Here is a 26,571-nt window from a genome sequence, read left to right as displayed (position 1 = left end):
AAATCCTAATGTCCTAAATCCATAAAGACTGCTAACAGAAGTGACAAATAACACACAGTATGATCTTTCTCTACATGGAAATGATTCCTGGCTAATACACAAGTTAAATATCTTTGTTGACAAAACTATTTAAAGATTTTCAATACATCAACAGTGCAATCAGAGGACATCGGCAGATTCATGTGCTTTGAGTGGACAAAAACAACGGAAGTGTACCTTTCAGAATACAATTTCATGCAAGTCAATACACATCGTCCTGTTTTAAAAGGCGTGTGCAGTAGATCTTTAAGAACCTTGTAGAATATTTGTTGATTTGACATGATTATGTAACCCAGAGTGGGTAGGCACCACACAAAACATTACTTACAGTTACATGCCTAGGAACATTTGAATACATGCTTTATAAGGTGATGAAGCATTCTAGCAGAAATCCTGCAATCAGCAAACAAAAAAAATGATTCAGGGTTTTTCTGTGACGTCGGTGGTCACACAGCCTGTGATGTGACATCAGAGGTGACAGAGTGTGAGTCAGGAGTTTGTTTGTGCTGCAGGGCTTTGCTCTGGACAGGCCTGGGCTGAATGTGGTTCTGAACAGCGATGCCATGCTGCAAAGGTCAGAGGGGGCCACAGGCCATGGACACAGTGGGAACATAAGCCAATGACATTCACAGTCTTTCTAACCCACTCATTCCTAACATACATGCATGTTGCTCTACGTCAAAACTAATACTGTTTAGGTGAGGTAAGATTCATGTGTCTTATATCAGTCTCAATTTTAATTTACAAGCATAAAGTACAGTATGTATCTTGACTGCATAGCCTACCCTTCCTTACTGCTACTTAAGAACTCCAGCAACTTTAATCAGTTGGTATTTTGCCAGTTCCACAGTTTTTACACGTAAATGTACATATTACACATATTTCACGACTATTAATATTACAATGCATCCTTCAAGAACGTCCTATTCTTCATTGTATACCGTGAAAAGGTTTAGGTAAAGCACCACTATTTATTTGGGTTATGTTAGTTTTGATAATTGCCAAATTTAGGATAAGATATTCAAGATTCACTAAAAGTGTCCTGGTTGAGACCACTCAACAAGTTATACATATAATGATGAAAATAAGGCTTTTTGTTATAAATTACTACGCATATCCTTGAAATGAGGCACATTATTTATGTAATTGATGTGTTTATGATTATACGTTTTTTTATATAGCCCAATATCACCCATCTTACATTTATCTCGGGGGGCTCCAGAGTTTGTACAGAATACAACACCCTATGTGCTTTGACCTTCACATCACACAAAACTCCCAAAGAAATCCCACAGTTAATGGGGGAACAAACACAACCTTGAGAGAACAACAGTGGAGGGATCCCTCTCAAGGACGGTCAGACCTGCAATAGGTGTTATAATGTGAAAAGTGTGAAAGATTAACATCATACAGTCCAAATGTAAGAAAAATACAATGCATCTAAGAAGAAGATGAAATTGGATCTAGGCGGATGTCATCCAGGCATAGCCATTGTGTGTCTGTGTGATTATGCTAGTTTTTGATTTGCTTAATGAAGACATCCTCTCATTGTCCCCCCCCTCACCTTTCTTCCAGTGTTACCTCCTTGACCCCTCAGCTACTCGGGCTCAGATCCTATCGATTTAAAGTCTTCTTGATTCTGGTCTTGTGCTAAGATAGCTGCTGCTAACATAAATAATAACCAAGCACCTGCTCACTGCCAGTGACTGTAAATGATGAGTCAAAGCTCTTGATTTAAGAAAGTAATACATCAATACATTTAATAAAGAGCTAAATGAACCAAGCACTCTGACTAGGGGGGACTGAATCAGTTGCTGAGCGTTTTGATGGGCTTTAAATTATGATTTTATAACAATAAAGAGGCACATTGACAATGATTCAGCTGTCTCCCTAAATGAATTATGGCAATAAACACCGGGACTAGTAGAAAATATATCAGGAATAGTTAAGTCAATAGCCATTAATAAAAAGAACAGGTTTAGGTGTACAAAAGATTGAAGTCTATCAAGATAACACAAATCAGTAAGATGTGTGTGTGAAAACTCTTATTCCACACACCATATTGTGAACTTCTAAATGTACTTGAAGGTTGTTCAATTTAAATTTGTAATGTGACCATTTGAGGCAAAGCAGATCATTGAAAAACAGGCCCCAGTGTGCCTTAGATCTCTCTGGAAGATTTGAGCATGCCAAGAAAGTTTAAAAGGAGTCCTATTTCTTCTAAAAATAGCAACTATATAGATCTTGTAACCCTCAACCTGCAGGTCTTTTTTCTCTTCAGCCACTGAGTGCTAACAGACCTGTTCCCAGACATGAGACATAAAGCTGGCAAAAATGAGACTGGGATTGGACTGGGACTTCTTAATGACAGCTGATATAAAAATAACTTGAATTGTTATATCATAATAAGCTTAAAAGTGAATAAGGAGGCCTGAAAACCATTTGGAATACTGATTTCTCACAATTTTGATCAGGACGGCTTGATGCGAGTAAAAGTGAAGGATGAGGAGCAGCTGTTAGGCTTTGTCTTGACAGGTTTTTAGAGGTAAGGAAAGACCATTTCTTGTGTAAACAGTTCACTGTGGAGTTTATTATAATTAATAGCAAACATCACATTGTTTTTGGAAAAGAAAAACATATTTCTGTTTACTTTCACATTTCTTATATGAATTGTCATTAACACTAAGCTTTGGGGACAGATATTGTAAAACCTGTACAAATAAAACCCACACATTTTACATGGCAAAATACCAGAAGGGATGAATGTGTTTTGTCAGTTGGGTGAACCAACCAGCCCAACAAATCAACACAACTGTTTGCAGAAGGAGTCTGTGCTTTTCATTTCACACCTATTTGAACCGCTCTTCATAGTTTCCCTGTTTTTACAGTCTAATACATCCATGTGTAGGCTTATCTTGTTTTTCCAAAATAAATAATTAGCTTCTGTTTTCTATTCTATACTTCTATCCTCCTGTCATTCGCTTCAAAAGACAGATGTTGGGTTGTCTAAGAAAACACCACCGATCATATGAGAGGTAAATGCGCAAGCTGTATGTGAATGGGATGACGCATAGCTCTGCAAACGCAACTGATTGAGAGCAACAGCGAGATGGTGAGCAACATGCAGCGCAGACTCCTGCTTTAATTCTTCACCGCTTCGACAGCACCGCGAACACACTGACAGCAATTACGAATGGGGGTCGTTTTCGTCTCAGCGGTGCTACTGAAGTAAAAGAAAAACAAATGTCCACGGAGTGAATTGGCGCTATAACGTGGGGAGCTCTCACGTTGTGTATCCTGTTGATCCTGGCTGCCGAGCGTTCAGAGGAGCACAGCTCGTCAGTAGGAAAAGCCTCAGATAACAGAACCTGGTCGCTCCAGCTACACTGGATAATATTTAACCCCCAGGGGTTGCTCGTCAGTGTTTCGACCTCTATTTTTTTTCCTTTTTAACGTTGATTGAAATACCTGTGGAAGAACGACAACCTGCGATTAATTTCTCAGCTTTTTACGCCTCTCCTTTGTCCCAGTAGAACAGGTCGTGATTTTTGTATGCAACATAACGGGATTCGCGGTGGGAGCATTTCCTTTCATCAATGTGCATTGATGTAGCAGAAAACGTGGAGGAGATAAGGTGGGTTTACGCGTGGTTGTAATACACTGCTGCTGAAAGATACGCACGGCAGGCTGGTCCTTGGTGTTGATTAAAACCATATGGGCTCTTTGTCGGTTGTGTGTTTATAAATCATCAATAGTTTCGACTGATATCCAATTACCATGCCTATTCAATAACCCACTGATTCTTGAGTAGCTCCCACGGTTCATTGTCTCGTGATATGACCCTGCTTTAACACCAAAACGCTGATGTACTTGTGTTATGACAGGAACATTTCTGATGAATGTTTCCCTCTCCACAGAACCCTTATCTCAGCACCTGGAACCTGTGGTGAGGATTTCATTGAGGACAGTCAGCAATTAAAGGGATTTCGATTCTTGTCTAAATCGGGAATTATACATCCAAACTGGGATCTATGAGCGGAAAAGTGGCGAAGCCTAAAGAAGACAAGGATGCCTCCAAGGGTAAGACGTGAGCCTTGCCTTGCCCTGACTGCTTTGCCCCTTAATCACAGGTTTTAACGCGACTGTGCACCAAACGGTGCTCCAATCACCCTGTGAGGTTAGACTGAAAACAATAACAGCCACAGGATGATGAACCTGCCATCCACAGCACGGTGCATGTGGATGTTGCTGTTTGAGCTGTCGCTACCGTAGGCCTACACGCTGCACGGTGTGTTGCTTTGAGATCACATGCTTTCTTTGCATTGACTTGGTGATCTTCGTCAACAGAGGCAATTAAACTGAGCGAAGATCCAATATGTTGCAGACGGGTAGTCTACACAGGGTCACATATTGGGATTATAATGACGTTTATATTACGAGTAAACATTATAACGCTGATATGATGACAGTGATGTCTCATTGTGTGACTGGCATCCTGTTGAGATGTCCCTTTGTGTTGCTCGCTCGCACCTTTATCCGCATACTGACTCTCACATTCTCGTCACATCTGTACAATCATGACGCGCGGAGCCTTTTTTGATCCCGTAGCCTGAGTTTATGACCCATGACGTTAAATATCAGCTCCTTCCCCTCTCAGAAAAAAACGAAGTAAACTGCTTCGCCATTGCCATGGACACGGAGCGGAGACCGGGTTGCCAGAGAAACCTGGCGGGGAATAATCACTGTAACCACTCCATCTACACCGGGGTGTGCGCGACACTTTACGCACCGACACACAGATCACTGCTCCTTTGTCTTGCTGCTCGGTTCTCTATTAATACATTACAAAAATGAAAAATTGAATGGTTGTAAACAATGACGTAGTTTTATTGCATCAGTAAATCTATTTGCAACAATCACAGACTGTCTTTTTAGCCTGTTTTTAAAAAATAATTTTCTATAACGATATGTCTGTGTTCAATTATAAACGAAGTGTTCCTGTATGCGATATCATCACTCACACTACATCTTGGCAGTTTGCCCATTGCAGCCTTCCTATTTATTTACAGTATAGCAGTTTAATTGGATCCCCTTGTTGTCAGGTCCTGGCTCAGTTTAAGGTGCTCACAACAAATCAATAAACCTAATTGGCTTATTTTGGCAGCACTACTACACATGATGACGTAGGCCTGTTGTTACTATAAATGGTAAACAAATAATGGTTGCATGATAGTAACCTACTCTAAATATAGCCTGTATGCAGAAACTAACTACAACCCAAGTCGGTTATTATTTTCAATAATTACAACAAGCTTGAAAGCTCATTTGATACACATTTTTATAAACTAAAATACTGCACTCAGTCAGTAGGAATATTTATTATCAATCAACAACCTAAATTAGAAAATTATACATACTGTATATCACAAAAAACAACAACCGTAGTGATGTTAATCTACTTTGCGTCAATGATGCATGTACTGATGCATGTATACTGTACGTTTCCCTCCTTCAGACCTTTTAATGTTAAATGTGACACTTTTTAGGCTCATCCATCCCGATCACTTTAAAAAAAACTTTATTAGAATGACTTGCAGAGCGAGTAGCTTTATCTGGTACGGAGCATCCCTTTTATTTACTGTATAAAGCATGTTTTTTGTACCGTGTGCAAACAAATGTATACAAAACAGACTTGTAAAGCTATAAAAGCATGTTGTGCGGACAACCCAGTGGGCCAAATATGCTCAAAAGAATTGATTTCAAGATTAGCCTCGACATCAACTTTGCCTCTCATCTCCCACTGGAAATCAATGGCATGTGTGAAAGACTGAGTCATATAAGCCCTAGGGCAGCACCATTTCTACTCTTGACGAGGGAAAAAAACAAAAACAAAACATCCATCACCTTTACCAAGAATGCTCAGCAAAGCATGCTCTAGTTTTATAGATAGGCAACAGAAAGCCAAAAGCTGGGGTGGCTTCGATGCCTTCTAAAAAAAACTAAACTGCAGTTCATTATCTGCATCAGCGAGAGGGTCACTTGGTGCCAGCTGTACTCAATCAGAGACTCCAATGGCATGAGAGCGGGGAATTGCAAGGGTGGGGGGATCAGTAGTGACCCTGCCAATGCTGGCAACCACCTGTCCCACAAATTATTTTAAGGAAACAGTCCATTAAAGCCGGAACCACCTGCCATCTCTGCAGCTTTTTTTCTCCAAGCTGTTGGCCGACAGAAGCTTCTGCCTGCCCTGCTTATCCAGAACTAAAGAGAAACCCCGCATTTCCGCTCATCTGCCCTCTTCTTTTTGGGGTCCCGATCCAGTGTGTCTCATCTATCTCTCCTAATTTGCCATGCTGCTCAACTATACATTATTGTATGTTATCATTATTACATTAAGACATAACAACAGATCTAGGAAATTGAATGACATGTTTTAGGAGCCCCAAAAGGTTATTTGCGCAAAATATGTCTTGCTTGTTAGGATTAGGAGTTTGGATGGTTGGTAAGAAATATCTTCCATTATAAATTGTATTGAGTAAATATAATTATGGTTTTTCCAGTTATAACCTCAAACTGACAGCCCAGTCATACAGTAAAGGCCATAGTTTGTGGTGAAGCAGCACATGTGAAAACAGAAAGTATGCAGAGACTTGGTGGGGTAGAGGGAAGGTGGTGTATAGCAGAGCTCCAGTATCACCACCGGGGAATCACGTTGTGTTAGTTTCCCCCTGTCCATGTGAAGCTAAGCTGTGCAGACAGAGTGATGAATCATGACGTACACATTCTCACAGCTTTACAACTCTCCAGAGCATGAAAGACCAACTCTTTGGAGGAGATGCATCGATTATGCAGACATTTCAATGCTAACTGTCTGGCCATATGACATTAATACAATCCAACCTCATAGCCTTATAGCCACCCTGAAATGTTCATGATCTGTTTTCAGAACGCCAACTTGTAAAGCTCTATGATCACGTTGCATGAATGCATTTCTTGCAGATAGTTCATAAATGCCACGTTCATGTGGGCAAAGAACTTGACTGCACTCCTGTCACTCTGCTCACACTTCATCACAGTGCAGTGCATTGATGGACTACTCCACTCTTGGGTGTGAGTGTCAGCCACTGGATTCATGTCCGCCTCAAATTGCAAATCCCAGCCGAGCAGAAGGCATAAGTCTTGCATATTTGCAGGCAGATTAATTCAGCATGGGGCCCGCCACAGAATTTAATCAATAGATGCCCAGAGAGGAGTTCAGAGCTACTTCGTTAATCACAATGCAGGCAGCCGAGTCCTCCATAACACTGACACCTCCTACAACATCATCAGGAAAACCACGCGCCTTCTACAATGGTGATAACATTTTGTGATCAAAATCTTGGATCTCAGAGAAGCTCTTTCAATAGCATGTGATCAAGAGAGGATTTGGCAGTTTTATTGTGACATCATTTTATATGTACCGATCCCTTGAGTCTTCACCTCTGTCTTAATGTTTGAATTATTCTGCAGTAGTTGAAACGTACAAGTAGTTTGCTTGTTATTGCATAGCTACTCTATGTTTTAGCTGTGACAAGCAGTCATACAGTGTGTATAGATTGACAGGTCACAGCGACACACACTGTAGTGTCTGGTGCACTCACATGTGTTTGTGTGTGCTCAACTAAGTGCAGGAGATCAACTAAGAGGGGGGTCCTCCAATTTTAATCCCAGGGTTTGGAAAATGACTTAAACCCAGCAAGCTCACAGGATGTCCTGCCTTTTGACAAGGTCAGCAAAAGAAAATGCTCTCTCTGAAGATACTATGACAACGTTCAGTTCAGGCTTTTTGAATTTAAATCCTGTTCAGTGACTATACAATCCAAACAGTGAACCTTTTTGGACTGCCACTTCTAACAACGACCATCATCTCAAAGTATATAATGATTTCCCGATGCACAAATGAAAGTTTACTTGTAGACTTGACTAAGTAAAAAATACCAATTCATTATGGAGAAGGATTCAATTCATTTTTTAAGTTAAAGTTATCATCAGGTAGTCATCTGAAAGCAACGTGTACAATTCCAACCACATAATCTACTTACACAAGCATGTTGTTGCATGGAAACAGTGGGGTTTGTGAGGACATGTTGTTCTAAAGTATATGTGGTGTCAGGATAGTGGAGTTGTTGCCTGTCAGAAGCTTTCCTGGTAGTGACGCAGATCCGGCCACACTGCCTGGAGGAACCTGATTCGCATCACATCAGAGATCTGCCACTCTCAATCGCTGACTTTCACACTGATCGCTGTTTGGGAATGTTCAAAGTCCTTCTCTAAAACTCCTCTGTCAGTTTAGTTTCCTGAGTGACACGGGCGCCCTGTGACTGGTGCATTGGCTTCTGGTTCGGTTTTATTCTCTTGGCTTTGGTACAATGCTTTTTGAGTGTGCCAACCTCATCACAGGAGTTTATTGTCCAGTTTTAGATCAAGCAGAGAAAGATATCTACTCACATGCACGCAGAGCACATCTTTTATCCTATTAATTTCTATGACTTTGACATGGAATCACGTTCTGTTTTACGTCATCACTGCCAATGTTCTGCCCTTAAAATCTCTAAATACCTGACTGTTCTGCTGCATTAGTCAGCTTGCTGCTTGTAATCCACAGAGCAGCATGTCTCCTGAGGTGAGTGGCTTTATGATCCGTCCCCTCGATGCCTACTGGGACATCACATGTCAGCCTCTGTTTTAATTTGCCCTGCCACAGAACCAGTAAAAACATGTCACTGATTCCCTGCATAGCGTTTTCCCCTCCTCAGTGTAGTCACATTAGTCTTTTTTTATTCTCATAATTTCTTGTGGTGTTAATACTCCTTTTGGTAGACGTTAAGTTGCTCATGTCATCTGGCTTCCTCTCTAAATATTTTCACTCAGAGGAACTGAAGGGTTTTAATCCTTGTTTACAAAATGGCCATGAATGTTAAAACATCTGTCTCTCCGCTCAATCTCACTGCTCTTTTGCACACATGAGAATACACAGACACAGCAGCAGACGTGGTTTTGTGTTTGTGTATTCTCACAACCAGCCTAAAAATGTCTTTAAATGTGTACTTGTGACACCAAACATTGAAGCACAAAAACACAATCTTTGAAAGTATTCCATGCAACATCCATCCATCCATCCATCCATCCATCCATCCATCCATCTTCTCCCGCTTTTCCGTCTGGGTCGCGGAGGTAAACAGCTCCAGCAGAGAGCCCCAAACTTTCCTTTCCCTGGCCACATCAACCAGCTCTGACTGGGGGATTCTAAGGCGCTCCCAGGCCAGCGAAGAGATGTAATCCCTCCACCTGGTCCTAAGTCTACCCCTCGGTCTCTTCCCAGCTGGATGTGCCTGGAACACCTCCCTAGGGAGGCGCCCAGGTGGCATCCTCACTAGGTGCCCGAACCACCTCAACTGGCTCCTTTCAACGCGAAGGAGCAGCGGTTCTACTCCGAGTCCCTCCCGGATGACTGAACTTCTCACCTTATCCCTAAGGGAGATGCCAGCCACCCTGCGGAGAAATCCCATTTCGGCCGCTTGTATCCGCGATCTCGTTCTTTCGGTCATGACCCATCCTTCATGACCATAGGTGAGGGTAGGAACGAAGATGACCCGGTAGACAGAGAGCTTTGCCTTCTGGCTCAGCTCTCTTTTCGTCACAAGGTTGCGGTAAAGCGACTGCATTAACATGCAACATGTTCTCTTTTAAAAATACATTTTGGGGATATACTCTTATGTGTTTTGTGATGAAGGGAATTTTATTGCAGCCAAACTGAGTTGGAACATAACACATTGCCTTTTCTCAATAGGGCCGGTTCAGAGTACTTTTGGCCCATTTGGCTCATGATAATAATTACTTATCTACACTTAAATTTTGTCATCTAAATAATGGTGCAGCTCAGCAAAAAGGTGTGGCATTAGCGTTCTACCTGTGGATTTTAGATTACTACAATTTTAGTTTCAGAAATGCACTCTCTGCAGCAGTAGTTAATCCCATCCAAAGATAATCCTTTCCCTCGTCATTGTGGTTGTGTGTCAACCTGCCCCGGTACCACAGGGCCAGAGCACTGAAATATCTCAGAGTGGGATGAATGCTTTTTTCACGGCATATTCAAAACTATGTCAGGAAGGATTTACACTAGCATCAGCTACAGTATATGGGACCTACTAACCCTTTCCTGTTTATGTTAATACCTAAAAGCCAAACTGAGGTCAGCAATCTTGACGACCGTTTTTCCAATGAATTAACTTCTTAATTGGACAAAGATGGCATCTAAAGAAAATAGCCCTTACGTGTATCTAATTCTGGTCATCTTTCCGTGCTGCTGAGAGAAAAGCACACTGGACCTTTTTCTAGTTTCCTTTCTCACACTCATCACATGGAGGAGATGACAAATGGCTAAGTGAATCAATTCGTCCCTATACCTTTGCAAGGCGTGAGATAATCCAAATCTGAGTGCTAATGGGCCCACCACATGTCAAATGCGTTTAGCCCATTAGAGATAAAGAGAAGATTTCATCTGTTCAACTGAGCATGCGACAGCACTGACTCACCTATCTGTAGGAATTCATACCACCCTGAGCTCACTTTCACATTATGCACAGTATTTGCCACATGCATTTCTGATGGAGCTGAATACCACAGAAGTCGTCTTTGTTTATCTCCAAACAGAATAAGGCACAACTAAAAGTGCTTGAGAGAATGTCAACATGTTTGATTCAGACTAGAATAATATGGTTTGCTTAACATATAAAAAACATTGAAGTAAAACCAAACTTAATAGCTGTGGTAGATTTTAAAGGACACAAAGGCGTAAGAGCAGCAATATAATTTCCACCGTTGTGGCCATCACTTATTTTCGTCATCAAAAACAAACTGCACATAGCCTGGTGAGACTGAAGCACCAAAGTGTGGAGGTAAAGATTGAAAAGAGGGTTTTCTGTTCAGACCGGCACTGATGAAATAGTCAAAGTCAAGGTCTCTGAATCATGTAGTGTACAAAGGTTTTAGGGCCTGCTGGATTCTATATTTTAAAATCAACCTCAGGATTAGTAGTTGCTCTGGACATGGACTAATTAAAGTGGGTGAAAATTATAAAGGGGATTAAAGTGAGGAAAGAAAGGGAGGCGATAAGGCTGGACCAATGGTAATCAACAGGAGCCACAGGCTGGAACAGAGCCGGGCTGAGAGACAGCGTCTAAATGGACAGAAGGCCTCTGTAGTATGAGGGCAAATGATTGCTTCTGGTTTGAGTAGCATACAGATCAGTGATTGGCAGGTTCTTAACATTGAGCAACGTCTGTGTCTCAGTAGAAACTGGGAGGTGATTAGTAAAGTAAACTACCATCTCCCCTACACACATGCAGAGAATAGTTAACAGGATTGCCCATTTCTTGCTCTTCCTAAATCCTGCAACACATTTCACAAACAGGTTACTAACAAGGCCTAACATCAGCTTGCATCAGTCTCACCTCGGCAGGTCTCGCTGCAAAGAAACATCAGTTTGGAAAGCAAAGAGGAAGTCCTGAAAAAGGTTTTCAAAGGGCTATCAATACCTTAATGAATCCTGATTTGCTGTTTGTGTAATTTAGGGATGCCAACTGTGCTTCTTAGAAACCCTGGAAACTCTTCCTCAACGCTCAGCAAGCATTTACAGTTAATGATGCCACATTGACAGTCCGGAGTGAGCAGAGCAACCTCTGGTTTAAAGATATTATTGTTCTGCATTTATTTTGTAGACATAATGCCATTGCACCATGTCACTAGGCTGTCGGCTTAAAACTGCATTTAAATGTCTGTATATTCTTTGTGAATGGAAATGTTGACTAAACATATTTTTTTTCTAGTGATGTAATATTTAAAAAATGCCACAATCCTTTTTTCAACCTTTGTTGTGGCCAAAAGTCTATTTCACCAACATGCCAAATTTCCAGGAATCTCCAATAATTATAAAAATACAAGATGCTGTAGCTCAAGCCCAAAAAGTTGCATATATTGCATACATATTGCTGTGTTACCTGCTGGTGATTTGAGTGTATGAGAATGTGACATACTGTATGGCAGGAGTCGGAAGACTGAGGTAGAGTAAGCAATTTCAGTCGTGGCTCATTAATTAAGGTCTTGACACACCCCTACCTTCTCCAAGCTGCGTGCACTCTGGAGGTTAATACTATTGGCCATATTGATCTCTGGGTCACTCACTCAAAATAGCCTTTTCATTAGAATGAAGGTACGGACACAGAGTCTCTAGGGTCAAAGGCTGAGGATACAGGAAATAAGAGCTTCCAGGTGTCTTGACTAAAGGGTAGGACGGGTCAACACAAACTAAGCATAGGTGTGGAGATCTATAAAGAAGATGGACATATGACAGCTGAAAGACGGCTAGAATATTGCATAGATTCATAAATAGCTGCACCTACATTAAAGTCGTATATACGTAGTGTATAGATTCAGATCTTTGGACCTGGTTTAATGTCTGGAATGACCTAGTCTTGAGTTGGTATATGAAAGATGATAAAGAGCTGAAAGCTATTAGTCCCATTCCTCAGAGAAAGCTCATTCATTCAGCATTGATGAGGACAGAGGATGGAAGTAAGGTTAATACATTCAGAGATAAATATTCAACATTGAGAAGAAGATGAAATACATTCAGTTAATATGGCACATGGCTAAAATTACGGTATGTGAAGTAGTACATGTCAAAAGAATGTGGGTGTGGTCCTTTAAATGTGAGTGTGGTTCATTTTGGTCACATTTTAGTGTGTGAAACTGATGACGCAAGGGTTAAATGTGAGGGGCTTTCTGTTTGGAGGATGGGAGAAAGAATAGGGAATTAAGACATTGTTAAGATGAGTGCTAAATATAGCAGCGATCCTCTACTGGTCCCTGAAGCCAATTTTACACAGTCTGGAGCAGTGAACATCACGGCTGCGCCTGCCTCCTTCCCATCAGGGAGACATCATTTACATAATGAGACGCTGCCACGGCAACAAAGCCCCAGTAAGCATGGGAGTCGTCAGTCATGGGGGTGGATGCCAAGGTGCCTTCAGAACATGCGCTCTAGATGCACTGGAGGATGCAGTGCTGCGAATGCCGTCACATGTGTACATACAACAAAATATTCATCAACCCAGAGAGAGAGAGAGGGTCCGTACGGAGCGTCATATTTGATTAGAAAATAAAGGTTGGGAAGGCACCTGTAAATGGATGGTCGTCTGGGTTGGTAATGCTGGAAGGGTTGGAGGTGTGTTTGTGGGCACTGTGATCATGTGATATGCACATAACAGAGTTACCTGTGGTTTAAAGTCAAGAGCATGTTGGTGTGTTTATGGTACCTGATAAATATGTGGTGTTTGATGGAACAAAGCCCTGAGTATTTCAGTTGCAATTCTGTTAGTCTTAAAAACACCTACAGCCGCGGAAAAAATTAAGAGACCACTCCAATTTTTTCTTAAATCTTTATCTCTACTGGTATGGCAGCCATTACAGTGTGTGTTGAATTCCAACACAGAGAAAATTGCCAGGAGTTTATAGAATACAATCACAAATAAAAAAATAATTGAACTCAAAAGATGTACCTATAACAAATAAAACAAGAGAAAGTGATAATGCTGAAGTGGTTTCTTAATTATTTCCGCGGCTGTCTTCTACATTTTTCTCATTTCAAGTAGGCCCACCTCTTAGGGCTAGGACATCTTCAAAATCAGAAAATCAGTCCGCAATCCTTTAAGCTCTCTAGAATGGTCAACTTACATGCTGGCAAAAGCATTGACTATGTCTATTATTTGACCAGCTTCATAGATTCACAGTTTTACTAACTGAAGTACAATTAGATACAGTTGTGATGCGGTTCAACAAAAACGTAACTTGACTTCACAATCAGTCAACCTTTAGCTGGACTGCAGTTCACTTTCCGACCAACATTTTTTTTTTGTCGGATGTCATCAGAGATTCTCTGTGGTGAATGATCACATCATTTTCAGAATAATTAGAGGAGACAAGCCTCTGCCTACACTGCAGTACAGAGAGAGAGAGAGAGAGAGAGAGAGAGAGAGAGAGAGAGAGAGAGAGAGAGAGAGAGAGAGGGAGAGACAGAGACAGAGACAGAGACAGAGACAGACAGAGAGAGAGAGAGAGAGAGAGAGAGAGAGAGAGAAAGAGAAAGAGAGAGAGAGAGAGAGACAGAGAGAGAGAGAGAGAGAGAGAGAGAGAGACAGAGAAAGAGAAAGGGATGGCGAGAGAGGCAATGGGACAGAGAGAGGGAGTGTGAGAAGGAGTGAGAGAAAGAGATGGCAGTCAGTGATCTTACAGTAATCCTTACCAGCAGAACTGGTTACCATAAAGGAGATAGACAGTGCTGTAGGGACGAGGAAAAGGTTATACGCAATAACAACAAAATGCTGCAGTTTTGCTTAAAGGTTATAGTGGAACATTTAAATTCCCTGACTGGCTGTTGGTCCTTGTCTAATATCCACTACAGTAGCAGTTCATTCTAATTTCAGGTTGATTATATTCTTCTCTACAGCAAGTTGTGTTTGTCCTTAGAAATGAGCTTCAGAACTGCTTGATACAGCATAACAACATTTTCGGATTTCGGACAATTATGCCTTGTCCCTGTGTTTCATTTCTAAAGTGATCATTTGTTACCATTGGCAACGGAACATTCCTTAAACTCTATTTTCCTAATCTTTGTTCACTACTTATGCCACAAATACCTTTATGTCACAGCAACCTTTAAAACCCACAGCAGAGGAAATGCTGCAGTACCTTCGCTGTAAGACGTGTTCCCAACAAGTAGAGTCTGAGCTCGCTCGTGTTTTTTTTTCTTGCTTGTTGTATAATGTCTTTTGGCCTATCCCTGTGTTCATGTGTTTTGACTTTGGTCTGCCAGAGTTAGTATTTTGCATGGCTATTTTTGTGTTTGGCTGTACGCTGTATGACAATGGAAGGCATCTGGTGTTTGTTCATCGCCCAGATTTTCTCTCGTGTTTGCATTGTGATAGTCCACTGTGTGTTGCACTGTGCTTGTGTGGATCTATATACGGTACGTCTGTTTAATACCAAGCGTTTGTGTGTGGAACAGAAGACACAATTCATCCCTTAATCAATTTGTCGATTGATTTAAATACATCATTTCTGTCTAAAATTAACATGGTGTAATCTTACCCACAACCGGTTTCATGCCCTTCACACATTCACACTGGAGCATGAATAATATATGTAATGGGAACATCTGTAGACCCTCATATGCACTCACATTATTTCCACGTAATCACAGTACATGACTTCATGCTCATGTCACCAGTGAAAACACATGCATCCTTTTAAAAATAGCTAGACATTTGACATTTCCGATACCAAACGTTGAGTTGAGAAGCCATCTAAAAATATTACCAATCTATTGAATGTCATTACTTCTTTACATGCTTTTACAAGTTACATGGGTTGATTTTAAGTATTGTGTGGACTATTTTGTCAGCTGAAAAACTGTATTGGGACCCAGTGGAAATATTTTGTAGGATAACCAGAATTTGTTGTTAACACTGTGGAGGCAGTCCTCACACTTGCTCTAAAATCAGTCATCACACCCTTTAAAAAAAAAAAAGGCTCCTTAGCTGTGAGACACAGAAAAGTGAAAAATAATAACACATCACATTATTCTCTGACTGGTCAATTCACTTCCTTCACTGTGTACTTGCTCTGAACCTCTGACAGTTTGAGAGTTTTCCATAATAAGCTTCTTGTGCCAAAATCCATCCTTCACCCATCCCCAAACAATCCTTTCTTGGTGCAGATGATAACAACTGTAATCCATTAACAGAGCAGACCCTTTACTTTGGTATAAGATTCCCAAAGGTTCTTATCATCCAAATAAAATGTGCACATTTAAAACAATCCACTCTTTCTGATTGATGGATTCTGGTGCTTTTGTTCAGAGTAGGATTTGGAGCAGCAAGCAATTCTGGAGTGTCAGGAAGTGTAAAAGCTTAATGCATACAACATGCTACTCTATACAGTAAATGCACAGGCTCCATCAGCTAAATGTGTTGGGAGATTTGCATAGTGTGTGTGGGGGTGGCTGTTCAGCACTTTGTGCTGTAAGGCTCTGAGGAACAGATGGCTGCTCAGTCTCATTGGGAGTCGCTCTACCGGTCCCTTGTCTTTGGCTCTTGGTCTCTATCCTGTCTTGGCCGTAGCATCATAGTAATACCCACTGACTCATACAACACACACACACACACACACACACACACACACACACCAGGCTTACCAAGCTGACCACTCTGCGATAGCCACTAACCCTGCAGCTGAAAGTGACCTGACCCATGCTGGAATCTAAAGCAACACGCTAATTGCTACGACAGGCTACAGGCTTAGCATCTTTTTCATTAAACTTCATTTTGGCACCACATTACTTTACAAGCATATGCAAAACCTAAAGTATTTACTTAACAATTAATTCATCTTAGGCGTACACATTATGAGTTGTTCTTCATTCCTATATTAACACTAGTAGATTATTTGAGCTTTCTGTCAACTACTATGCCATTGCATTTAGTTATCTAAGATTATCTAAGGAGGCAAATGTGACCCATAAAAAGTAGAATTGCTTTTTGTAGTTCATGTTTGCAATGAACCCATGTACAAACTACCACCACTTGTGGGAAAATGTTATGATTTGGAGCCATCCTATTTTCTATAATTTCTTCTTGGATTGGAAGATAATTTGTTTACAATGAATGAGACATAAGTATAGCAGACGCTGAGGGTTTTAAAGTCCCTTCAATGCCTTCATAAGCTGTGTGTTATTAAAATCACTACTGCTGCCATCACCTGCTGAGTAAGGTGATAAGTGGGCAAAGCTAGCGGGATAAAATGCAGTGACTTCCTGTCGTTTTTATATTGAGATTGCTGTATCGGCCATTAGATTTGCATAAAATGGAAATGTCTTTATGGCACTGGCATTAAAGAAAACACGCAAGATGACCTTGCACCTCATATTTGCTTCAAAATACCTGTCTTCTATTGCATTAATTTCACTAGTTTTAAAGCGGGAATTCTCCAACATTTGTTTCTACTGTGCAGCTGAACTGTGACATTTATACATTTGTTGGAATTTTAATGGGTATTCTACTGCACTACATTACTTACCGCATATCTTCTGCTCTAAGTTTGCTGTACACGCAACCCAGAGAAGAAAGCGTTAGAATGCAGTCCCAGTCCCCAATTGTGTAATTAGCTACTACCTCAATAATGAGGCGCTAATTACCAAGAAATCATGTGTGCAAATTGAATGAACGATGCAGTTTGGATTCGGTCGGCGTACTTTTGGCCTTAGTGAGCTACAATTGACAATGAATAGAGAGAGTGGAGTGAGGAGATACGTTTAATATATCCCCAGCTCATGGTAGATTTGATGACAGCTGCTCCATCTCTGCTCATCCGGCTCTGAATAAAATTGAAAACTCTGGTATCTATTTATATATATATATATGCATGTTTGTGCAGGTGTGTAAGGCTGAGGAAGTGTTTTTATTCAATCATCTCCGTGTTTGCTCTCCTTTGTAGAAGATTTTGAGACGGATAAGAAGCTGCGTGTGTACGGGAAGCATGGCACTTTTCTCTCTTTGCTCCTAACAGTCTGAGCATACTGTACACAAAAGTACAGGCTGTAACACACCAAGGAGAGGATATCGGCAAACTCAGGTGCATACATTTTCTCGTTCCCTCAGATTTACAATGTTCGGCAAATCTTTGCTCGCATACATTACCTACACAAGGGTTGGCTGTGTAATCCGATTACATGTTCAGTAAAGAAGAACACCATAATATAGAAGCTCATGATCATCACATCATTACAAAATTAGCAGTTGCATCACTTGTTAGTTTGTTGACACCACATCAAGGTGAAACCCATAAATACAGTCAGAGCTTCTGTAAACCTCCCCTTGAAGTGTGACATCCAAATGTAGTCCAGACATAATTACAGTGCTGCCGATATTATGCTTCTCATCCAGTTTTTCAAACTATTTTGAGCTGAACTTATTAAAGCTGTGCCGCCACTAATTAAGTTATTTGTCTTTGCAAAATGTTTTCCGCTTGCCCACTGCTGCTTAGTAATGAGTAGTTGTGTCACGGCACCCTGCCTGCTGATTGAAGGAACGATGAAAGCAGAGAAATTGATGGAAAGTGACCCGATGTAGGAAGATTTTCTAAAAGGCTGTGCTAAGGCTGTCTAACACGTTACTGATTCGTGCCAATTTGGGCTTATTAACAGGGAGTTGTGTAGGAGCTCTGAAGGCTCCTGTGGAGGTATTTGACAACACCTGTTTGCTTCATGTGAGACACACTGGAGATTAAGGAGAAATTGAGTTGTTTTGTTACTCATGGGAGAAGTGTTCATGAGATGTACACAATTATAAGTAAGCAGTCAAACACACATGCCCCATAATCCTGAGAAAAGCTTTGAAATGTCCTGTCTAAATGTATTCTTCTGCATTCCCATGGCTGCAATGTCACAGTGTAAAAGTGATGAAAACATTATAAAGTGTTCATGAAACCCCTTATTACACACCCTTTCCCTCACGGTCCATCTGTATTATGAGTATGTTACAAAGACTCTTAGCTTTGCCAAAATATGGCTGGATACTGGCAGGGCTTGAGGAAGCCAATAAAGTGGCACAAAAGCGGTATATTTACTCACATTTTGGCAACAACAATGGCTCAAACATACTGAGCACACAGATGGACAATGGAAAAAGGTTGAATGTTGCAAAAGTAGCTTGAGAAGTTTCTAGGAATTTTCCCTTAAAACTTGTCATCGTCCTATTTTTCATATCTACAATAATGATCTGAATTCAAGATGACCACAGCAGTTTTTACTTGCCTCTCAGAGACTAGCAATACTTATTGTTTAGCACTGTCTTTTTTTTCTGCAGCATAAAACATGTTTAGCATTGATAGAGATGGTAAAGAGGACATTTGTAGAAATAGGTAAAATAGTCTGTTAATTGATAGCTTATCTCTGCTGAGCATGTCTGGAATTTGATTATTTAACAGCAGTGAGAAGTGAAGTATTCTAAGCTTTTATTTTGAAGGATCAATATTTGACCTCTTACCTCAACCTGTGTAAAAGCAAACTTTCTGAGGCAGGGTTGTATGAACTAGTATAAACCCGCTTTCCCATGTGCTGTGTCTGGGTTGGTTTGGGCTATTGATGGCCCCATGCTGCTTGATGTCATTTAATACACAACATGGAGGGAGAGGAAGAGCAGTCATGTCATTTTAGATTATCCCGAGGACATTACTTGAAACAAGGTGTGAGTGTGTGCATGTCTCATTCAATGCATGATCATATGTAAAGACTGTGCGTGTCTGAGTATGCACCGTATGCATATGTGTTGGCGAGTATATAAATGAACTTTTGCATGCAGATGCATTTATGTGTTGTAGCATGAATATTGTAGCATGGATGAAGTCACAGCATGGGGTAAAACGCATTAAAAATCTACACACGCTCATTCTCATTCAAGGCACAGCCTCAGCTTTAAAATGACTACACATGAATAGTAACTCCCATCCAAACAGAACACCAGGATTTCAAACAATTATTATTTAAGTAATTTTGGAGATTCCCTATTGCAACATCTGTGCACAATATATATTTCCCGTTTGAATTCTGAAGGGAGGAGTTCTTGGACACTCAAAGTGATTTTTTAACACTGGAATTTATGTAAAGGTAAAAAAGCTAAAGCCAAAGCATTTTCAAGCTAAAATGCAGAACAAACCCAGCTGCATGATCATCCTCCCATGGGCCTGTCATGACTGCTATTAATGTGCAGTATGTGTCCGTCAGGGTTGGCATGTTAGAAACCCATGCATGTGGTCTTGCAAGGTTACTTCAAGTGACTCCTCTGGCTGGAGGGTTTCATTTTGCCTCACTCCTGCTCTCTCTCAGCTTCCCTCCGTCTCTCACACTTTGAATCGTGCTGAACTGTAGGATGCTGTCTGAGCCAGCAGCAGTCTGAATGCTGATGAATGCCTGCACAGATAACCCGCGACTGATCTCACTGTCTGACTTCCTTCTAATTCAACCCTGGTGTATCCAGACGAGTAAAGAAAGAAAAAATAATCCGTATGGGTTACAGATATTTGCAAAGCACTGTTGAGCTGTGCTGAACCACAGCAAGAGCAGTTATGGCAAATTAAATCAGCATTTACAGTGGGGCAAAAAAGTATTTAGTCAGCCACCAATTGTGCAAGTTCTCCCATTTAAAAAGATGAGAGAGGCCTGTAATTTTCATCATAGGTATACCTCAACTATGAGAGACAGAATGAGAAAAAAAAATCCAGGAAATCACATTGACTGATTTTTAATGAATTAATTGGTAAATTCCTCGGTAAAATAAGTATTTGGTCACCTACAAACAAGCAAGATTTCTGGCTCTCACAGACCTGTAACTTCTTCTTTAAGAGGCTCCTCTGTCCTCCACTCGTTACCTGTATTAATGGCACCTTTTTGAACTCGTTATCAGTATGAAAGACACCTGTCCACAACCTCAAACAGTCATACTCCAAACTCCACTATGGCCAAGACCAAAGAGCTGTCAAAGGAGACCAGAGACAAAATTGTAGACCTGCACCAGGCTGGGAAAACTGAATCTGCAATAGGTAAGCAGCTTGGTGTGAAGAAATCAACTGTGGGAGCAATTATTCGAAAATGGAAGACATACAAGACCACTGCTAATCTCCCTCAATCTGGGGCTCCACGCAAGATCTCACCCCGTGGGGTCAAAATGATCACAAGAACGGTGAGCAAAAATCCCAGAACCACACGGGGGGACCTAGTGAATGACCTGCAGAGAGCTGGGACCAAAGTAACAGAGGCTACCATCAGTAACACACTACGCCGCCAGGGACTTAAATCCTGCAGTTCCAGACGTGTCCCCCTGCTTAAGCCAGTACATGTCCAGGCCCGTCTGAAGTTTGCTAGAGGGCATTTGGATGATCCAGAAGAGGATTGGGAGAATGTCATATGGTCAGATGAAACCAAAATAGAACTTTTTGGTAAAAACTCAACTCGTCGTGTTTGGAGGAGAAAGAATGCAGAGTTGCATCCAAAGAACACCATACCTACTGTGAAGCATGGGGGTGGAAACATCCTGCTTTGGGGCTGTTTTTCTGCAAAGGGACCAGGACGACTGATCCGTGTAAAGGAAAGAATGAATGGGGCCATGTATCGTGAGATTTTGAGTGAAAACCTCCTTCCATCAGCAAGGGCATTGAAGATGAAGCGTGGCTGGGTCTTTCAGCATGACAATGATCCCAAACACAACGCCAGGGCAACGAAGGAGTGGCTTCGTAAGAAGCATTTCAAGGTCCTGGAGTGGCCTAGCCAGTCTCCAGATCTCAACCCCATAGAAAATCTTTGGAGGGAGTTGAAAGTCCGTGTTGCCCAGCGACAGCCCCAAAACATCACTGCTTTAGAGGAGATCTGCATGGAGGAATGGGCCAAAATACCAGCAACAGTGTGTGGAAACCTTGTGAAGACTTACAGAAAACGTTTGACCTCTGTCATTGCCAACAAAGGGTATATAACAAAGTATTGAGATGAACTTTTGTTATTGACCAAATACTTATTTCCCACAATCATTTGAAAATAAATTCTTTAAAAATCCTACAATGTGATTTTCTGGATTTTTTTTTCTCATTCTGTCTCTCATAGTTGAGGTATACCTATGATGAAAATTACAGGCCTCTCTCATCTTTTTAAATGGGAGAACTTGCACAATTGGTGGCTGACTAAATACTTTTTTGCCCCACTGTATGTCAAGTGTATTCCAATGGTCGTCCATTGACAGAGAAGGAGTTATAACTTGTGTTACCCTTTCCAGAGATAAGTGCTGTAAGTGCTTCAGTAACAAGCCCACTGCTGCAGTAACCCTAGAGAAAAACTTCTCTAGAGTTTTTGTCATCACCTCTTCTTTTGTGCTCGCGACACTTTTTGCAGCACATAAGTAATTTCTTTTTTTGAAGGTTTGAATCTTTTTTTTGTCTTCCATCACCTCCACTCAGAATAAAATGTCGCTTGACCCGCTTTTGTCCCTCAGCGACCCTCAGATTTTATGTTGTCAAATTCTATGTTTCCCTGCTGGCCAACAAGCTTGTAATATCCAAGGCCAGGAGTTTAACAGTAGCCGTCTGGGCTCTTTGCATGAGGACCTGGATGTGTAAGAGCAGAGTGAGCAGTAATAAAAACAGAGGATTGAAGTTAAAATTGAAGTGCAGAAAAATTAGAACATCAACAAATGCAGAAATAGAAAAAACTAAAAGCAGTTTCATTAAACACTCTGGGTTATTCCTCCTCCTCCTCCTCCTCCTCCTCCTCCTCCTCCTCCTCCTCCACATGCACCTCATCACCTCACTTCTGTGTTACCCCATCTCACCCCTATATTGCCTAGTGGGATTCTCTCATCTTCAAGCTTCACTGACTTGTCCTCATGCTTAGCACTCGTCCTGAGCCGCACACATCCATCAGGTATTCACCTGTTTCCCTGTAATACCACTCAACAGGATGAAACAGGAGGTGTTTTCTAATCATAAGTGTGCTTGTGTAGATTTTTGCATGTGCACTTGCAACACAATGGCCTGTTAACATGCAATCGCTGCATGCTGGAGCAACAGCGAGAGTAGCAACACAAGGGTGTCGATCCCAGGGTGCAATGGGAATGCTTGAGGAAATGTAAGCAGCTTAAGCAGTCCATGATGTTGTCATCTCTTCTCAGCTGAGCTCCCAAAATAACAGGCCCTCTGGGTACAAAGTGGCAGCGCTGAGCAGGGGACAGTCAACAGACAGACCCAGAACAACCCGGCCCAGATTAGACCAGATCTATCTAGCCCAGTTACTCAGTCCACTTTAACTCAACCTGCTCAATTTAACCTTGAAAGGCCGGATGTATTCTAGCGGAATGGGCCTTTACATGGTGTGACAATTCTCATCTCCTGTACCCAGAAACCTGTACTGCTCAGTCTGTTTCATAAAGGGCTGAATGCAGCAGGCAGTTAAAAAGCACTGCTGTCGCTGGCTCACGTGATGAGCAATCATCTTTAATGGGCATGCTCTCTGCCTGTGCCTAGTGTAGCTGGTGAGGTGGTCGTGGGGTTGGTGGCAGGGGAGGCAGGATTACCGTGCCTCACTCTCTCACACACAAAAACATTTTGAATAGGCCCCATTAAGTAGTTAAGTGTGTCGGAGAAGGACTTTACACTTCCACTGAGACAGCAGAGAAACAGAGAAGTGTTTAAGTCTCCTTGCTGCCCCCTTTCTCACATCTAGGTCAGAATGTAGTCTATAGGATAGCCTATGTACCCTATATTCTGAGCATAGTAACACCCAGCATGTTAATCGGGGAATCGCCATGAAGCACCCCATTCTCAATGTCCCAGCATATGTGATGTAGCACACATAGTGTTGGATGTCATGTTACGTTGTGGACGGATATGACTATACATGGTGCGTTATTTGAAGCATCTTTGTCGCCTCTGATGCCGCACTGTAGGAGTATGTGGATGAGCTCACACTCACCTGTAAAATGTTCTCTGAATTATTCATGAGTGAGAGCTAAACTGGATGAAGCTGACAATAAGCTATTTCTGGAAAGTCACATTTGAATATTATATAAAAAAGAAAACCCTCCGATTATGTTGCCATGTTTTTGTGTGATCTTCAAAACATATAACAAGTAAGCAGGATGCCAATATATTCAAGGGTTTGAAAAAGTAATTGTCTTGTTTTTATTATGTCCTTATTGCCTCTGCTGTAGACTGAAAAATAAATACAGTGTGCAGAGTATGTGATCATAAATTTAGATAAGGTTGGGAGGCCTTCTTTTCTATTTCTGTGTCTCTATTGGATAATCACATATAACAGTGGTGGAATGAGATAAGACAAACAACTTATACAAAATTCCATCTGTATGTAAAAAGGATGAGTGGTTATCGTGTTTTTCAAACTGACAAGGGTAATGTTACATCCCCTAAAACATTATCCCTTCCATTTTAAAAATAGTCACAACAAATACTTTATTACTTGATTTAGAGGGGCCCAGATGGCACAGCAGCACTATGTCAGGGGTAAGATTAACAGAACAGTAGTTGGCCAGGGACCTTATCAACCAAAATACACATAGCAGTCCATAAACATCTCACCCAGTTCTACTTCTGACTGCATTAAGCTGTGATTTTCATCAGCATACACTATGTCTGTTCTTGTCACAATGCATTGACACCTTCCCAAGGTTAGAAGTCTAATTGCAGCGCAAATTTTCCGTCTGGCCTGTTGTTAAACTCCTCTCTCCCGGTGCCACCAGTCAAAATACACAATCCATTTTAGTTGTCAAACCAAGGTTGTATCCAGTTATTGTATTGCAGAACCAGATTTATTTGTTTAAAGACATGATTGCTTGCTAAGCTGTCATCATGCTCTCAGCCTTGGAGGTCGATGTTCACGGTTTTGCTCCTACCGAGTTATTACCCCTGTTTATGGCTCAGGTCAGGGGGCAGGGCACGGAGTCGACTTAAAGGCATGCTGAGCATGAGGAGAATGATGGTGGATGGAGTGATACGGTGTCGATTGCTCCTGTGCTATTTGCCTTATCTTGTGTTTATGATTCTTATTTTTCCCAGGGTGACCCCCGAGTTGTTGGGGTGTGATGGATGGAGGGATAAAGAAATAGCTTCTACGCCTTGTCAGGGCTGGAATTAGTTCACAGGGGTTACAAAGCCTGACTGTGCTATATTTAACCCTCTTTTACACCCAAAGGTCATATTTGTGACCTTTTTTTAATCTCAAGAGGCTCTTTCTCTTTGGTATTCTTCAAGACTCCTCATTTTTCTCTTTGTCTTTACATATCAGTCTCTCCTCAGAGTGGTTGTATCCTGAAAGACACCTTCCGTCATCTCTAGCCGGTTTACCCACAATCCCCTGTGGATAGTGAAACTGCAGGCCAGCAGCAGCAAAGGTCATGGAAAGCCACTGCTGCTCGCTTTGTTGATTAGTTTTCCTTACCTAAATTATTAATCCTAGCTTTTTAGCTTACCGTGCTGTGTGGTTCATGTAATATAATAATAGCAACAATCCACTTCACTTTATTTCACTTTCTTACTTTGAGGGTTTTCTAGTGAAAGCCTGACATTGCAAAGTACACAGAATGAGAAAGCACACCAAAATCTCTCTTCTGGAAGGACTTCTTGACCCTAATGGCTTTTTGACGTAATCAGAGTTACGGTGGAAAAGTTCAGTTAAGGGAATTGTACTGGATCAGAGGTGCTTTATGCACTGAACTATGGTCCCTCTGGGTTTTATGGCCTCAAGCCATAATGGAATGTTTGTGGCTAGGTCATATGAAGGACAAAAGCAAGTCAAGTCTGCATTAGATTTTAACTTGATGAACCGTAAAGGGAGCACCAATTGTAAGACTGTGAGCATGATGTATACACTTGGAAGCTCCTCCAACTACTGTATGTCTCCAGTGGTAGTGGTTCATGTCTGCTGACTAAGGTCTACTACTCTAATAATAATGAGGGCTGTGATGTCAAGCATAAACAGAAGGAATGGCAACAAAAAAAACATTCAGCCAAAACAGTTTAAATGAATCCATAACCCCAGAAAACAGACAACAAACAGCTCCAATGTGAACGTACAGTAGGACACCTGGTCTTTTCTCTCTATTCCCTTTAAATTCTATATTATATCTAGAATAGAAAAACAACTGGTATGTTATTCTGGACACTGATGAGCAGCAGCCATCTTACGATGCTATGATGATACATCATTGTCCAGTATTGATGTGGGCTTTGTTTCTGTAACAAGAAATCCACACAAATTTGAGCCTTGTGGTTTCAAATGTCTTTTATTATGTAATTCATGAATGAAAATATGACTCTACTGAATTCCCATATAAAGTGTTTACTTCGGTGTATCATGAGACAATAGAGGTTGTCTTTGAAGCGTATGCATAGGAGGCAATGCCTGATCATGATGGACCTAGAGATGATAATGACTTCAACTGATCTGCATAATGTGTCAGGGATGAGGTCATATTGTGAGCTGCTGATATCGATCAGCACATGATGTAAACCATGCTGCATGATTTCAAATGCTGTTCTCTATGTCTTGCATTCTGTAATATTATGAAGCACTACGGATATCAGATTTATTCTTAGTATCTCTCCATCTCAGCTGAATAGGACATCTGGCCCTGTAGCAATACAACCATAATAACATGAGGAAATGGATGCCGTATCAAGTATCTCTCTGTTCATTCCATTTTCATTGGTTTAGTGTCGCAATTTGGCATTTGTTTCCAATGTGCTGCTTGTTTTTGTTTTTGTGTGGCAAAAAGATGGAGCTGACTTATTAAACTAATTATCTCCCAAAAATTGGCTCTCTAAATACATAAGATGAGTGCGTTTTTAGCCTGGGCAGTGACTTCCCACATTGTTAGATTCAAC

General features: G+C 41.2%; 2 protein-coding genes across 4 annotated transcripts in view; one reads left to right on the top strand and one right to left on the bottom strand.

The window, feature by feature from the left end:
• The window catches only part of f9a (coagulation factor IXa), a 112,019-nt gene that overhangs the window by 10,360 nt on the left and 75,088 nt on the right, over positions 1-26,571 (bottom strand). The gene's annotated exons all lie outside the window — the stretch shown is intronic.
• Positions 2,330-26,571, top strand: part of fgf13a (fibroblast growth factor 13a) — an 82,157-nt gene continuing 57,915 nt past the window's right edge. Inside the window, exons 1-2 of one of the 3 annotated variants that reach the window (XM_063876761.1) lie at positions 2,330-2,584; positions 3,957-4,119. In XM_063876761.1, coding sequence (XP_063732831.1) covers positions 4,071-4,119 — 49 coding nt within the window. In that variant the 5' untranslated portion in view covers positions 2,330-2,584; positions 3,957-4,070. Of the gene's footprint in view, positions 2,585-3,148; positions 3,674-3,956; positions 4,120-26,571 lie in introns of those variants that run through there. The other 2 variants (XM_063876760.1, XM_063876763.1) reach the window with 2 other exon arrangements.

This window comes from Eleginops maclovinus, chromosome 23 (genome assembly GCF_036324505.1).
Source record: "Eleginops maclovinus isolate JMC-PN-2008 ecotype Puerto Natales chromosome 23, JC_Emac_rtc_rv5, whole genome shotgun sequence".
Classification (NCBI taxonomy): Eukaryota; Metazoa; Chordata; class Actinopteri; order Perciformes; family Eleginopidae; genus Eleginops; species Eleginops maclovinus.
The sequence above is the reverse complement of the archived record's forward strand: the minus strand, read 5'-3'. Positions and strand labels throughout refer to the sequence as shown.